Source organism: Pyxicephalus adspersus, chromosome 10 (assembly GCF_032062135.1).
Source record: "Pyxicephalus adspersus chromosome 10, UCB_Pads_2.0, whole genome shotgun sequence".
NCBI lineage: Eukaryota > Metazoa > Chordata > Amphibia > Anura > Pyxicephalidae > Pyxicephalus > Pyxicephalus adspersus.
Genome location: NC_092867.1, coordinates 20,530,867 through 20,546,835, shown reverse-complemented (window position 1 = coordinate 20,546,835; position 15,969 = coordinate 20,530,867). Strand labels below are relative to the sequence as shown.

General features: G+C 37.9%; 1 protein-coding gene across 2 annotated transcripts in view; it reads right to left on the bottom strand.

Moving 5' to 3' along the window:
• GABRP (gamma-aminobutyric acid type A receptor subunit pi) overlaps nt 1-15,323 on the bottom strand; it is a 55,058-nt gene extending 39,735 nt beyond the window's left edge. Inside the window, exons 1-3 of one of the 2 annotated variants that reach the window (XM_072424232.1) lie at nt 15,134-15,323; nt 4,487-4,569; nt 1,642-1,754 (exon numbers count right to left, since the gene is read on the bottom strand). In XM_072424232.1, the coding sequence (XP_072280333.1) occupies nt 1,642-1,754; nt 4,487-4,530 (157 nt within the window). In that variant the 5' untranslated portion in view covers nt 4,531-4,569; nt 15,134-15,323. The remainder of the gene's footprint in view (nt 1-1,641; nt 1,755-4,486; nt 4,570-15,133) is intronic. The other variant, XM_072424230.1, reaches the window with a different exon arrangement.
• Nucleotides 15,324-15,969: the final 646 nt, after the last annotated feature.

The following is a 15,969-nucleotide window of genomic DNA, read 5'->3' as shown; positions in this document are numbered from 1 at the left end:
AACAAGTATAGGATCGTTTAAAGGCATCGTGTATAAGGCCCTTTGTCAAAAGGCTATAGGAATGCAAAACTCACTTAAGTTGAAGGTGTATCATAATCAGATCCAATGCGCCTTTCAATGAGTTCTAAATATTAGTTGAAGTGCCATCATACAAAGCCAGAAACTGATGAAGCCCTATACAAGATCTTGTCTAGAAACTGTAAACTCCAAGAAAATGTACTTGTAATGAATACTTAACATAGCAAAACAGCACTCTGATCCCAAGTACAATCTTCTTTAAAAACTTTCACTTTTGGGAGAGTATGTCCCTTTAGTCCAAGTAACACTCAATAGTTCCCCCAATAAATTCCATATGGCTACAGAGCATAGTAGTAATGTAAATATTGTAAGGAGATCAATGCAGGGGAAAAAGGAGACTAAAACTTCCGGGAATCAACTTAAAAAACCACTGAGCAGTGTAGGAGACCAGGAGAATGCTACATCTCCTGCAGAAGACTTCAAACAGAACTTTTTTAATTCGTAGCAGCTCTTGACAGTGCAGGCAGCAGGAGAATTATTTATTTCCATTCTTCTTTTAGGGGTATATTTTAGTTTTGTTTTGTTCAATTACTCCAATTAGTATGTGTCTTTATGGTTTTATCATCAGATATCTTGTAAATTATTATTATTATTACTATTATTAACTAGTATATATATAGCGCCAACATATTACGCAGTTCATAGTCACTAGCTGTCCCTCAAAGGGGCTCACAATCTAATATCCCTACCTAGTCATATGTCTTTAATACAGTCTAAGTTCTTTTTTGGGGGAAGCAAATTGATCTAACTGCATGTTTTTGGGAAGTAGGAGGAAACTGGAGTACCCGGAGCAAACCCACACACACACGGGGGGTACATGCAAACTCCATGCAGACTACAAATATTGGAGGCTGAGTGTACGGGCTATGGGCTTGTGTTTGGCTCATCAGTCTGCAATGCTTCTGAGATCATTAGTATTATGATTTATTATATTTTATTAAAAAGCTGAGTGGAATGGTGAAAAAAACAGCCTATTCAATGTCCTAGTTACAAATACGAGGAAGGGAAGATTTATGGCACATGATTAACCTGCACCACCTTCATAAGAACAATATTTTGAAATGATCCACTTTCTATTAGAATCCAGCATGGGTGTTTTAGGTGGGTGTCCCATCTTTTTAGAGGGTTGGTGGAGGTTAAGTAAATGCCCCAGGTAGATACCAAAGAATAAATCTGATAACCACACCATTTCTATAATATTACAGTAGCATTGGTGATTTTTAAGTATTTCAGGACCATGGACAATACTTTACTTACACCACAGCAATACTGCACACAAGATCAGAGTACATAACAATTTAAAAAAACCAGTAGACACCATATTTGATCACAAATCAAAAAATGTTTATTTATTGGGTGAATTCCCTGTAATGTGTATGTAATTTAAAATGTTTGTAAAATTTAGCAGGAGGACACCTTAAAGTTGGCATTCATTCTGAAGCTTGCAGTAGAAGATGCTAAATGTAGCTGTATACTACTAGCCAACATGTTTACTTTTGGATCCCCAATTGATCACCCCATTCTTTGAACACTGCTGTATTGTAGAAAATATGTAATACTTACCGTCAAAAAATGGGCGCAGGTATTTGTTGTATCCTTTCATTAGTTTCTGAATTGTTGGGGGAAGAATTTCTCCATTATTTCCTTCACTGGTGACAGTGGAGCTGAACAAGATACTGGCAGCAATGAGGGAAGAGAAAAGATGCAGAGGTTATTGCCTACACAAACATGAATAAAATGATGTATTTGGTCACTAGAAAATGAAGTCAATCAGATTTCAGTTTACATTAGCCAAACCTGTTAGGGTGTGTGAATGGCCTTTGTCCATGTCACACTTTTACATTCCCATTCGGGTGGTTGGTGGTTGGAAGGGGGCATAAGTTTTGCTGGAGAAACCACTCTTTTTTAGTTAAAATATGGCCTTGTGTTTGTGGCTACTATGGGTAATTGCTCTTTGCAACTCATTACCTTCTTCTTTTCTTTATTGAATAAATCTGAAACTAGTCTAGATGGGCTAAATTCAATTAGAATGTTAGTGTCATTTATGATTATCAAGTCAAGCGTTATCCTATCAGGTTGGGGTAAGAGCATGACTATGGGGAGCAAACAGCTATTGCTGAGAGTCTTTACACTTCTTTAAGGGACCTAGAAGCTTTTCCCCACCCTACTGATGCAGGGTGGCTCCTGTATATAAGGCAAACCCCTAACATTGCCTTTACTAACATCAACTAGCAACTTTTTTTCTTAATATATACAATAGTTTTAAATAGGTAAAATTATCACAGCTAAGTTAAAATTTGGGGATGAAAAACAAGACTTTGGATAGTCAATTTTATTCAGAGAACTTTCCCTTAGACCAGTGGTCCCCAACCTTTTGCATGTCCCAGACCACTAAATGTATGGACTCTGGACCGTGCATGCCCCGGGGAGCTGTGTGTCAGTCAAAGGGAAGAAACTTCCCCCCAGAATGATGTCATGGTGCCAGACCTTCCCACTCAGACCTGAGATGGGAGAGTGGGCGGGTTATGTCCAGAGACACAACCGCCCACCTCCCTGAGCCTGCGATGTGTTCGGGAGACGTGGTCTGTGGCTCTGGCCAGTGCAAACCACCTGTCAGACGGCCCCCGCCCACTAGTGGGTAACGGACTGGGGGTTGGGGATCTCTACTGTCCTTGGACAATCATACAAGTCAGTATTGAAACTGAAGCTTGACAGCCCGAAGTTTCATGACCCTGCTTTAGAAAATTGAGCTTCTAGGAACAGGTGACCTACTACAGAAGGAGTCCAGAAAAGTTTGGTTGGTGATCTGCAGTTACCATTTGATTAAATTATTACAGGACCCACACTCTGGGATACGAGGGAAGGATCTGGGTGGGAACTCCTATCACACCACAGTACAGGCTGGGTTCTCAACTGGCCTGACAGGTTTGTCTGGGGCTTTTAGGAGCAAGGTGTTGTCTCAAGCTGGGGGTAAGTAGTGAGCCTGGAACAAGCAGCATGAGGCAGCCCCCTGTCTTGATGGAAAATCAATACTGCACACCTTTGATACTTATAGGTACAAGGTGTCTTCCTAGTGAAGCTAGTTTTGCAACATAACTTGATTTGCTGATCAAATGGTACATTTTGCTAAAGTAAGCAGTTTTGTTTTGCTGAACTAAGCTGTTTTGAGTTATGCCTGAGCCACAATAAATGGATTTTACCGATGTTCTACAGCAGGGGTTGGCAAACTCCAGCCTTTGGGCCAGATACGGCCTAACCGGTAGTTTGTTCCGTCCTATAGTCCCCTGGCCGATCCGGCCTAATGCCGGCGGGCAACCCGCGGCTCAGGGGGGGGGGGGCGTTAAGCTGGAATGAACTACCGGCTAGTTTGTATCTGGGGGGGGGCGTTAGGCTGGACGTTAGGCTGGAATGAACTACCGGCTAGTCCGAATCTGGCCAGACCAGAGTTAGCGGACCCCTGATCCTCCTTGCTGTGGCCCCCCTATTTACCGCAGCAGGCCTGATACTTTCGCCGCTGTGGTAAATAGGGAATGCTCCCTGAAGGTAAATCCCTCTCCTCCACAACCCATAGGGGGGCAGAGCCATTAGGGCAGGACTCAGAGTTCGGCCTAGTGTGCTCCCGCTCATAAAAGTTTGACGACCCCTGTTCTACAGTGATCTGTGATGTGTTAATCCCCCTAACTTTACACTGCAGTACCAGAAAGTATTTTTGAATTGCATTTTGGGGATTTAGCAGTTACTATTAGTTTTACAATAAAATCAAAAACAACAACCAAAATAGGACCTTTCAGGCATACCAATAATCATACTACATAAAATGCCAGCAAACTTTGTAAACTATTTCGTTTAAAAGTAATTAATATTATGTGGTTGAAATTTGTTCAAGAAGAATCTTTTTTTTGAGGTTCATATAATTTTGAAACTCAACGCGTTCTGCCGATCTAATCATCTGCTTCTTCAGGAGTTTATTGACTTTACCTACTAGAAGTTTTAGATAGAGTGGAGGAAGTCTTAAAACCTCATATGTCTTTGCTATGCCGGCACCAAATTAAACAGTTTTTTCCCTGCTCACTCTGCCAATGATGTAGGGAACACCATAGCAATCATAGCAGTTTCTAAGGGTCCCAGGACCAAGTAGGGGTCTGTAGCAGTAATGATACATGATTCACAGTTAGGCTACTTCTGTGTTATTAAGAAGGGTACAACACAAGAATTATTGCTAAAGCAACCACCCTGTATTACAAAACATTAAAGGGTTTAGAAACATTACCAAAATCTAGGTAATCAATTGGTAACAGACATGTATATGCATCAGGTTAACAAATCTTCTACTTCTATATACATCTACCACAAACCAATTTTCCAATTTATTTGGGAAATGTACTACTGTTAACAAAACAGAATTTACCTGCAGAAGATTGATAGAAGTGTTTGGACCTCCAGAAGATCCATTCTTATGATTGGAAATAGAAGCACAGGTGACAGTGTTTCCTACAATGATAAATTAAAGGCATTAATATCTGAGCTTTCGCTCCCATACATCCTGACAGCAAGTCACATTTTGAGTAACAGATTGCACAATGTTTGGAAACACAAACAGAAAAAAATAATTTTTATCCCTTGTTAAGATTCTGATCTGCTGAATCCTACTGAAATGATTGATACAGCTAACCTTTCCACAGATAAAGCTTGTATAAGAGATTGTGGCAAGAATTATTTATAGCTGCCAACAGTACAGACCTAGATGGGACTTTACTGTGACTTCTACCTAGGTGATGCTTCAGGAAAATGTATGTAACTCAGTAATGTATGTGGATATTATGCTGTCTCAAAGTATATGTCAACCTTACTGATAAACTCTTTAATGTGGGTTCTTTTGGTTTTAAATATGCTATTGAAAGTGTTTTATTATATGTTTACTTTCTATTTTATCAATTATTTATCACATTTTTTATGACTGATAAGTGTATAAATACCTGTTGATCTTGCAAGTAATCATGTGTCCCTGTGGTCTCTGCCAGTGCTACATTTTTATTGATTATATTGTTCCTGGGTATTTTTCAGGACTACAGAACGCCACTGTTATTGAAATAAGCAGAAAAGGTGGTTTCTATATTCTTGTTTTTGAGTGACACCACTTCTTCATAGCTACAGTATGACCATGGGGCATAGGAGGGCAATAAAGAAGAGTACCACCCTTCCTTCAATGTGTTAGTCAATTGCCAACCCCCAAATTGCTAAACATGATAGAAAGAAGGATGGAGAAATCGGGGGTTCCTTTTGGCAAAGCAAATATTGTATTAGGCATTAGGCAATTCATACAATCAGTATTCAATAAGATCAATATTCATATACATGCAAAATTTTTTAGAAAACCCCATTCAATTCGTCATGAGGACGATGCCTATAAAAATAGCTGGAAAATAGCAGAAAATACATCTCAATCGACGCGTTTCGCTGATAGGCTTCTTCAGGGGATGTACTAAGAATGTAATATAGCTGTTAACTGATTCATGAGAAATTCTTGCACGAATGATAAAAGATGAATCTGGTTCCTTTCCATGTCATATAATCACAGTAAATGCTCAGAACTGCCTACATTACCTGGATTTTAATCAGATGCTGCAGTTAACACCCGCCAAAACTCTGAAAATGTTTCTCTCAATTTAAAGACAAAGCTGATTGCCACACATGTTTAATCCCCTGCTTCTCCCGTGTCTGCCAGTCAAAAACAGCACTGTTTTGTGTCATGAGCACTCTTCAGTGAAATCTTACATTTTACTGTTAAAAGAAAGCCAGAGACTACAACTACCCCCTGTTAAGGAAAAGAGAAAAGGGGTTGTTTTGTGGGTTCTTTCTGCTCTACAACGCTACTAACTAATAGATACAATACAGTGAGTGAGCATTGTCACTAGAGCTGCTCAGAACACAAAATATCTGACGGTTGGTTCCAAGTTGAAATTTGTATTTTTTTAATGAGTACATGTACTGAATCCGTCAATGTCAGATAAAGTACAGCAAGCCAATCCAACTGCTTGACAGGACAATTGTCATCATCCAGCAGCCCATTATAACTGTCGATAACAGATATAAAATGGTTCCATCAATTTACAGTTCTGTACAGTTACAGTTACAATTACAGTTGTTGGAAGATGATAGTAGTGATGACAGTTGGCCTGAAGACTAAACCCTACTATACTTGTAAATGACAACTACAGTCCAGATAATGATAGCTTTCATAACCTGGTAGCTGACTGGCTGAGCTCTACTATAGCCAATCTGGTCGCCAAACAATGACAGCTGTCATCAACTGGCAACCTATTATATTAGTCAAGGACAGGTATGGTAATGTCAGATTGCTTAAATTCCCTATTCCTATCCAAGGTCAGAATAGCTGTGATTTAAACCGGAATCTGCATCAGTCAAAGCTATCCTATCATCACAAGTTGTCACCATAGGTGCGTTACAGGCAGGATGACAATAAAGGATAATAAAGCTTAAAAAAAGAAAATGCAGCTATTTATTCTAAGGACTGGTAAGCAGCAATATACATGGCATTAATGTTATTGGACTTTTTTATACACTTTATAAAAAATATAACTATATAACTAATATAAAAAATAGAACTATAAACAAAATGGGCCTAATATATACTATGCGCCTAATCTATTAAAGCTCTACAAGACTCGGGAAAACAGACTATCATGGGAGAGCCTGTGGGATTCGGAAAACATGGAATTGATTTCCAAAATTAATTTGCTATTATATGGCAATGTTTTCAATCCTTGATCAAATCCAGTCTGAGTTTTTTTGTCACCCATGTTCATCCATGATAGTCCAGCTTCTCCAGTCCTAGAGATCTTTCATTTATCAGGCTTAATGCCTTTTTAAATCCATATCAGAAAAAAATAGTCTAATAATAGCCAAATAGCCTATTATGAAGTCTTTTGTCATAGAGAGATTTTGCCTATGTCAACATTAAATGTTTGCATATTTATGGCCAATATGTTGTATATTTATGGGGATAGTTCAATTATTCATGCATTAATAGTGTTTGAATATGCTAATCTACACAGTAAAATAATTTTTCTGCATACATTGTATTTAAAAATGAAAATGTGCCTCCCATTGTAAGTAATTGTTAAATCACATTCCCAAGTAACATTTATTGTGCCTTGGGCCTTTGACTACGGCTCGGTGAGCTGGCACTAACCCAACATACAGTATCACTTAGATGTAAATAAACAAAACTATTCAAATTGACTTCATTTCACACCTGACTGACCTTGGATGCTGATTCACAATAGCTTCAAAGAGGAGAAAAGAAGGGAATCCATCTAAGAGGAAGGCCAGTGTTGTACATCCTCTCTATATTACACTGAGAGTAATTAGAGTACAAGACATAAGCCAGCTCTACCCAAGACCCGTATTTCAGTCTTCTATAGCTAATGGCTAGTTGAAGCAACCCTGGGAAAAAAAAATAAGTGATGTCATTGTAATTCTAATAAGATGCTTGTTCTGTGGCTGTCATATCTGTCCTGTATCCTTTGGTTTCAGTTCAGTAGAGGGTCACTGATTCAGAACAAGAATTTAGCCATATCAGTCATACTGAACGTAGAGCGTATCCTTCTAACTATTGAGTACTGGTGAGAGGGGACCTGGCACACACTGGCCATTTGCTTTTTTGAGTGTGGGGGGGGTTGCTGTAAACAGGACACAAGGGAGGTCTTGCTCTACATAAGGGTAAAGCGGTAGTTTCAGTACATTGGACACTAAAGGAATTCCTGCCAAACTAAGGGAGGTGGTGCTACTGCGGTGCTACTGCACACTGAGCACTGGTGGAAGGGCTACCACATACTGGAGGAATTTTCTCCACATTAGGCACCGAGAATGCCCCTTTGCACAAGAAGGGGGTGTCACACACACTGGGTACTGGGAGGTCCGGCCACAGGCTGAGCACTGGCTGGTCAAACCACACACCGAACACTAGAAGTTGTGCCGCACACTACATACTGTGAGGTGGGTCATTATGCACACTGGGCACTGAGGAGGGCCCGCTGCACACTCAGGGGGAGTTCGCGTTACACACTAGGCATGCCAAGTTTCCTAGTATACAAAAATTATGCAGCAGCACCCAAATGAAGTATAATGCTAGGAGGTGGCCTGGTATATATAATAGTGTAGATTTTTTAATTGCCGTTCGAGCCGAAATTCTGCTTCTTTAAAGATAAAGAAAAGCCAAAATACAAAATCCACCAAGAGGTAGAAGCCTATTGGTAGAGGAGACATGCAACGTCTCTTTTGCCAACAAACATCACTGCACAATGCATGTGCCATGCAGTGTAGGGCCCAGCTCTTTTCTTGGCAGTGAGAGGAATAGACCTAGATGGCAGAAATACGCAGGAACTACATCATTAGTGGCAGCCCAATGGCCGAAAAGGATCCGGGCAGACCCAGAAGAGTTTAGTAGCAAAGACTTGTGAGGATGTGAGATGTTTACCATTCTTGCCACTTACTACAAAAAGGAACCCACAGCAGCAAGTTTAGTTCTTCTTTCACATAACATTTCAACAGGATATACCCCCACCCATTAAACCAAAACTCACAAATAAAGCAACTTTTGAATATTTCAACGCATGTGCAAGATATGTGCAATTAGCTTCAATTAACCCTGAATAATTGTAACGTAGCTGCACCATAAACATCATTTGCTGCAGCTCCTATTAGAAAATCTCTGTACTCTTTTATCAGCCGCGGCTGGGCAGTGCATTTAATGGAGTTCAAATCTTGGTTAAACATTTCTGAATAGCAGATCCTATAAATATAATCTCATTTTTTTTCTTTTATTTATCAGTCTGCCGTGGTGTGAAAAGGAATCGAGTCATCATGAGATGAGTCCATTATTAGAGTCTATATTTTTATGATGCTGTAGAACATTAATACGCGACAGTAACATGAATTCTGTGCCATTTAGCATTCAATTTACTTATATGCAGCATATGTGACAGTATGCGACAATGTGCTTCCATTACTGTCTATGAAAAAGCACTTAGGAAGGGGGATTAACATGCTAACCGTGCAAGGCACATCTGGATGGCACAAAGCCAGTCATGGAAGCAGCTGCTTGCTGCAGAATCTCTTCTAATAAAGCCTTATTTTACTGTGTATCAGAGTTTATTTTATGTAGTAAATTAAAATAAAGCTTTTTAATAATAGATAGAGATGAAATCTGGAAAATTAAATTTAAAGAGGTTTTCCATCTTTTGATTTCTTTAGACCATTGGCTTTTACACACCTTATTCTAAATATGTTGCTTTTCTTGTTCATCAGCTTTTCATTATGTTTTTCATCAGATTTGTTTGATTTAGTTTTTGTTGTTAGCTACAATAAGGATTTGTACTTTGGGCAAAGTTATCTCCAGAGAGTGCTTTGTGACATATCCCATGGCATTACAGTAAGTATATATGCATCAGTAAACCTGTCAGAAACCTGGACAATTCAAACTGAGAATATGATGTGCATTAGTAAAGGTTACCTTCACTGAAAACCTCATGTCAGAATATTCTGTAAAATGCAGGGAGAAGTAAAATTAAACGCAAATCTTAACTTTTAGTGTAAAAGTTCAATTTGACCCTGTCCTTGTTTGCCCCATGATGTATTGGTCGTTATTGGTGCCTGTCTCAGTTAAGGTCCAATAGGCTGACTGAGAAGGTGAGATGGATGTAGTATTTCTGTGCTAGTAGTGTGTTTAAACTAAACTCTGGTCAGCTTCTAAAATAAAGTTTGTGTGGCCCAATAGTAAATTAAGGGTCTAATGCTAGTTTAGTCTATGGAGCATGTAAAAGTGAACATTAGGACCTGTGTCGATGGCCTTTGGGCTAGCATCTATGGTATTAGTTAGAAAAGTTTTTGAAAACTTTTAGAAATGTATTAAATGGTAATGAAGCCTTTCTTGGGTATCCTAACAGTTGAATGAACTCCCACCAACATGTACGGGAATTACATCATCCTGGCCTGGCCAATTAAGATGGGTAAAGTTTCAAAAAAAGAACAGAAGAAAATGGTGGCACCCGAAATGAAGCATGGAAAGGTGAGTTTAAATAAAAAATTGTGATCAGGCAGGCAAAGTGATTTTTTGCAGAGGCACATCGCTGTCCCTTCTGTAGTAAAGGACCTCATGGTTGCAGTTTTTTAGGTACAGTTCTGCTTTAAGGGCCGTAGCAGCAGAGGAGAACACTAGTTGCCAAGAAGAATTAAAGTAAATATTCCTTTTTATTATATCCCCTGGACTAGCAATCATGATATTCTTACTATATGGAGAAAAGCAACCTCTGTGTTTTACAAGCTAGAGCAGAGAAAAGCACCAGCTGCCAGGGAAGGAAGAATGAGGGTAAATTTTAATTTCTATAATATCCCCCTAGACCAGTGTTTCTTGATCGTTTTAACATGAGAAACTTTGAAAAACCTTCAGGCCTTCAGGGAACTCTTGCTTTACTATATCCACAGCTCACTGTACATTAATGTGGGGCTCAGTGTGAAGAATACCTCTTACATTGCTGGCCTTTGAGAAGAATGTCATGTTTACGAATAGCCATACAGATTATTGGTGTCACTTAAACTGAGTGGCACAAATTGCTCATAGTTCAAGGAATCCCTAGCAATCTCTTGAAGAACCCTAGGGCTGACATCCAGGTCCCACTGGGTATCACGAGCACTAATACTTGGCCTTGTGTGATAAAAAAAATAAGATAAATACATTTAAATTCCCTATTTATTTCAATTAGTTTATGCTCTTAATTAACTTCTTGTTACCTGTTCCTGAGGTGACAAGACAAATAATAAAGGCAAACCTGTCCAGCCGGACACAGAAAATTTGACCAAGATTATACCCTTCCCTATTGTATACAATACAAAGAAAAAAATGGTTTGGCTCTAGTTTTATGTTGAAGCTAATAAGTCAGCTGTTCCAAATCTAAAGTGCTGCCACAAATCTTTCATTGTTCAGGACAAGTTCCATATAAAACTACATTTGTGGTAAGGCAGTAAAGGTGAAAAGTATAGAATGTAATTTATGTATTTATATTTATTCCTTGCTGAGTAGAGACACAAGATATTCCAAAGTTCAAGTAACACCTCTCTGGTACCTCTAGTTCTTGAGCGGTGCAATGTAATGACTGGTGCAAGCTATGTATATGGCATATGAAGATTCCAATAAAGGAAACCATAGAACATGTGGGGACCTTTTCCCTATTCCAGTCCCAAAGGGTGATACATTAAACCATATAATAAAATAGAACAAACCTGCCTAGACCTCAGTCTGTCACTTGTGTGCCTCCTAAATAACATTATTTTATTGCAGATTCAGAAAGGCTGATTTACAAGGCTTTTTCCATGCTATTTCTTCTTTTCTGTGCAGGTATGACTGTCCTGCTGGGGTCTTATATCTTTCTTGTACTTTACATTTCTAGGTCACATGGTTTGTAGTTTACATAGTTGTGCAAGGCTATAGTCAGCTAGAGTGTTCTATGTTCTGTATGATGTTTATTTCTTACACTATGCCTACAGTAAAGAATTTATCCTCGAAATGGTTCAATGCCTTCTTTTGCCCTGATATACCAACATCTACACACTGCGGAGATGATGCAAGGCTTGTAGTGACACACTGATAAAAGCGGAAGAAATGGTGTGCAAGGAATTAGAAATATTTGCATAATTTCACAATAGGACTGGCATGCAGGGCGTTCTGTAAGGCTGCCCAGTTCAGGGCCACTAGTAAGGTTTCAGAGGTGGAAGGAGGTAGGCATGAAGGAGCTGCAGTTTGCATAGCTCAGTTGGACACCATAGAGCTTTGTATGAATTCCCATCCCATTGCCCATTAAGTTACTTTACACTAATAACTTTTAGGTAATTGACCACAGTATTATTTAAAGTCGCCAAGTGTACACTTATAATAATCTCATCAATCTTATCATCACTATTCTGATGTCCATTTTTTCCACTACAGTCCAACATTTAATAATCATCAGCAAAAGCAGATAAAAGAATACTACATCACAAAACAGTTGCATAATTTAAACAAACCCATGGAATAAAGTTATCTTAGCACAACACGACAGGCATGACCACAAATATAAAACATGCTACATAGCCTGCATTGCAAAAGCATTGCAAAAGATCATCTCAGTTTTTTTACACAGAATGGGGTCCTTTGTGTGTTACTACTAAATAGTGGGGTCATCTGAGTAGTAATACACTTAAGTGTTACTCTACATAAAGGAGGTCATGCCAGTGTTACTAGACAGAATGGAGTCATCTGAATGTTACTATTTTATAGTGGGGTCATCTGAATGTTACTATTTTTTAGTGGGGTCATCTGAGTGTTACTATTTTATAGTGGGGTCATCTGAGTGTTACTATTTTATAGTGGGGTCATCTGAGTGTTACTATTTTATAGTGGGGTCATCTGAGTGTTATGGGGTCATCTGAGTGTTACTATTTTATAGTGGGGTCATCTGAGTGTTATTATTTTATAGTGGGGTCATCTGAGTACTACTACAGAGAGGAAGTCATTTCAGTGTTGCTACAAAAAAATAGGTTGTCTACTACTACACAGAATGTGGTCAACTGAGAGTTACTATACAGAGGTGATCATCTTAGTGTTCTTATACAGAAGGGATTTTTCTGAACATGTTAAAACAGATGAAAGAATCTAGGTGTTACTGCACAGAGGGAATTATTAAATGTTATTACACAGAAGGGGTCATCTGAATGTTTCTACAAAGCACGCGGGAGTGAATGCAGTGTTACTACCTTCATTGTTACTATATCCTGCCAAAATTTAAAGGGTATGGCCATTGAAGTCTTGCTACACGGACAGGGTTACATAAGTGTTACTTTACAAATGGGGGTCATCTTAGTGTTACTACCCAGAGGGCCTTCATCTTGGAATTACTACATAAAGGAGGTCATCCCTGTTCTAGTACACAGAGTGGTCATAAAAGTGTTATTACATAGATAGGTCATCTGAGTGTTACTAAAAGAGGGGATCTTGTGTCACTACGCAGTGGGGGTTATGTGAGTATTAATACAGAAAGGGGGTCATCTTAATATTAGAACACAAAGAAAGGGTCATCTAATTATTACTGCACGAATGTGGTCATCTCATTGCTACTACACAGAGAAATGTTCAAAAGGTTCATTCTTTCCACATAAGCTCCTGTACACCTGTCATTTTATAACGTTAGTTACGAAAAAGTATCAAAGTCAGCTAAGTATTACCTTTACAAAGAGACCAGCAATATGTTTTGTACTTAAAGCCTGCACAATTTAATAAAATCTTTGAAATACAAAAAAAGGATCTTTTTCTAATGTACACAAGAAACTATGTTTTGTAAAAGTTTTGATTTCTCAATTTTGTTATATTTTTATACATGCAAATGACCTTTGACAATCTGATTGTTACATTTTTATTTTGTTGAAAACTCAAATATAGATATATAAAATCTTTGAAATACAAAGCCTGCAGAAGTCTGAACTAACTGCGCCAGCTTCCTTCTGTGTTTTTCAAACAAACCTTCATTTTATACGATAGAGTACTTTAATGCACATGCAAACTAAATGTATTAGGGTCTACATTACAAATGTGTATACTAAACAGGTATGTAGACAGATCATGTGACCTCTATTAAAATGCCACCAACCAGCACACAACGGGCTCTACTTATAAAAATAAAGGCAATCTGACATTCCCTTAAACATTCACAGGTGGTAATCTTCCAGGTCCATGTGTTTCAATAACAGTAATTAATTCCCACTCTGGAATACTTAAGGGGATTTCAGGTACCCTGATTTATAAATAAAACCCAATGAAGAACAATGATCACAAATAAAATATAAGTGTTTCAAAAGTGTATCAAAACTGAACACAAAATAAAGGTAATGTAACAAATTTTTTTTCTAGCAATCCAGCAATAGATAACTCACATCTCTCACTTTTAAATATACAAATCAATTCTAACATGAAAACAAAAGCCAGCAGAGAAACTCTACGGAAATATGAAATAATTCCATTTCTTAGATTTATCTCATATTCTTTTTTTTATTCTTCTTAGTACATCATCTGTCACATTTTTTTCAGTAAATATTAAAAAGTGTTCAAAGCACTGTGTTCTAGTACTATACTACACAATGATCATAAGGGAAAATACTCCTTATCTAGGACATTTATTTGCTTCTACATTTCATTTAATGCCTGGGGAAAAACACTAAGAACAATTGTCAGCAAATGTTTTATATTTAATTGTAAATAAGTCATTATATTCCCTATGTACGTGCTTAAATATCCATAATATAATTGGCAATCGCAATTAGGAAACATCATTACTATATCCTCCCATGCAAACAATAATACAAGAACAAACACATATCTGTGTGCATCATTTTTAAAAAGTATATAAATATCAAAAAGCATATTATTAGAATTATTTTTTTTACAACTTTTTAAAGAGTGCAATCAATATCAACAAACTTTTTACTTACACATTACAATGAAGATCTGAAATCTGAAATAAAATAAAGTGATGTAGTTGTTTATAGAAACTGACTTGAGGTTTGCAGCACTAGAACCGGAAGCATAGAATAGGGGTCCTGTTGTCCTAAACTTGCCACAGAGGCTTACTATCAAATTCTATTTAATTTTAATTATATTTAAATTGGAGACAACTATTTATTAATGTTCTATCACTTTTTTTGTTTGTTTTTTAAAATCACATTAGACAAATGTATTTTCTCCAGTTCCACAGTTTATTACCCTGACAAACCATCTGCCATCTCCTTGCACAGATTAGCATGTATAGACTTATCAGTGGTAATAAAAGTCTGTTAGAAAATAAATCAGACTTCTGAATTCTGCCTGCTATCCTAAACTGACCTAAATCCTGAGCGGAAAAGCAAATCTTTCCAGAATATTACACTCACAGGTCTTAATATATATGTTTTAAAGATTAAGGGTACAAAAAGAAGAGAACTCACACTGAACATTCAGCCATATACTTACCTAGAAGTTGATTTTGAACATATCTTCTTACATGGCAGATGCAGTGAGATGAGGATGCTTGAGAAGCTTATCTTGTAAGTTGTAACATAGAGATCCAGATTCTGGCAGTCTGCTGAGGTTAGTGTGTTGGTTGTGTAGAAGAGCCAGGCTCTGGAGGGTTTACAGCTGGAGGAGATAAGGGGAATGGCTTATGTCAGAAGAGATAGTCTGCAATATAATAGGAGCAGAAGAACTCTGCAGGACAGACTGGAGGGGTGGTGCTCTATACCATGATGGGATAAGGATCTACTAGGTAGTATTTTGCATCAGTCTAGTGACTTGTGATTTTTTTTGCGTTTAAGAATTCCAGTAAGAATCACTGTATTTTCAGTCATATATATTTCATCAAAAAAAAATCAGATGAATTTCCCCTTTAATAAATATTTTCTCAAGCTGCTAAGAGATATTTGATTGTAGCGTAAAAGGGTCTTGGCCACTGGTGTGTGAAAAAGTTGTAGAATAGGTTTATAGAATACAATTATATTTGCTTGTTTTTTAACATAATAAACTGGCTATATAAAAGTCAGCCGGAAATTCAGGAGTGTTATAGCTCCCATGGGCAGCAGCGTTAAAGATGAACTCTAACTCTAACCATGGTCTTGCACAGTTGTCCACGCTCTTCTCCTGTACATAAATTGCTTTCTGCAGCAGCAATCAGAGATCCTCCACCATATCCTGACTATGGGATGTGCAGCAATGTCTCTTCTAGCCCCCCTCTATTTAAGGCAAGTAGGGGCTAAATTATTGTGCATTTAGGTGTTTTTTTAAAAAACCATATAGTGAGAAAAAATAAATAA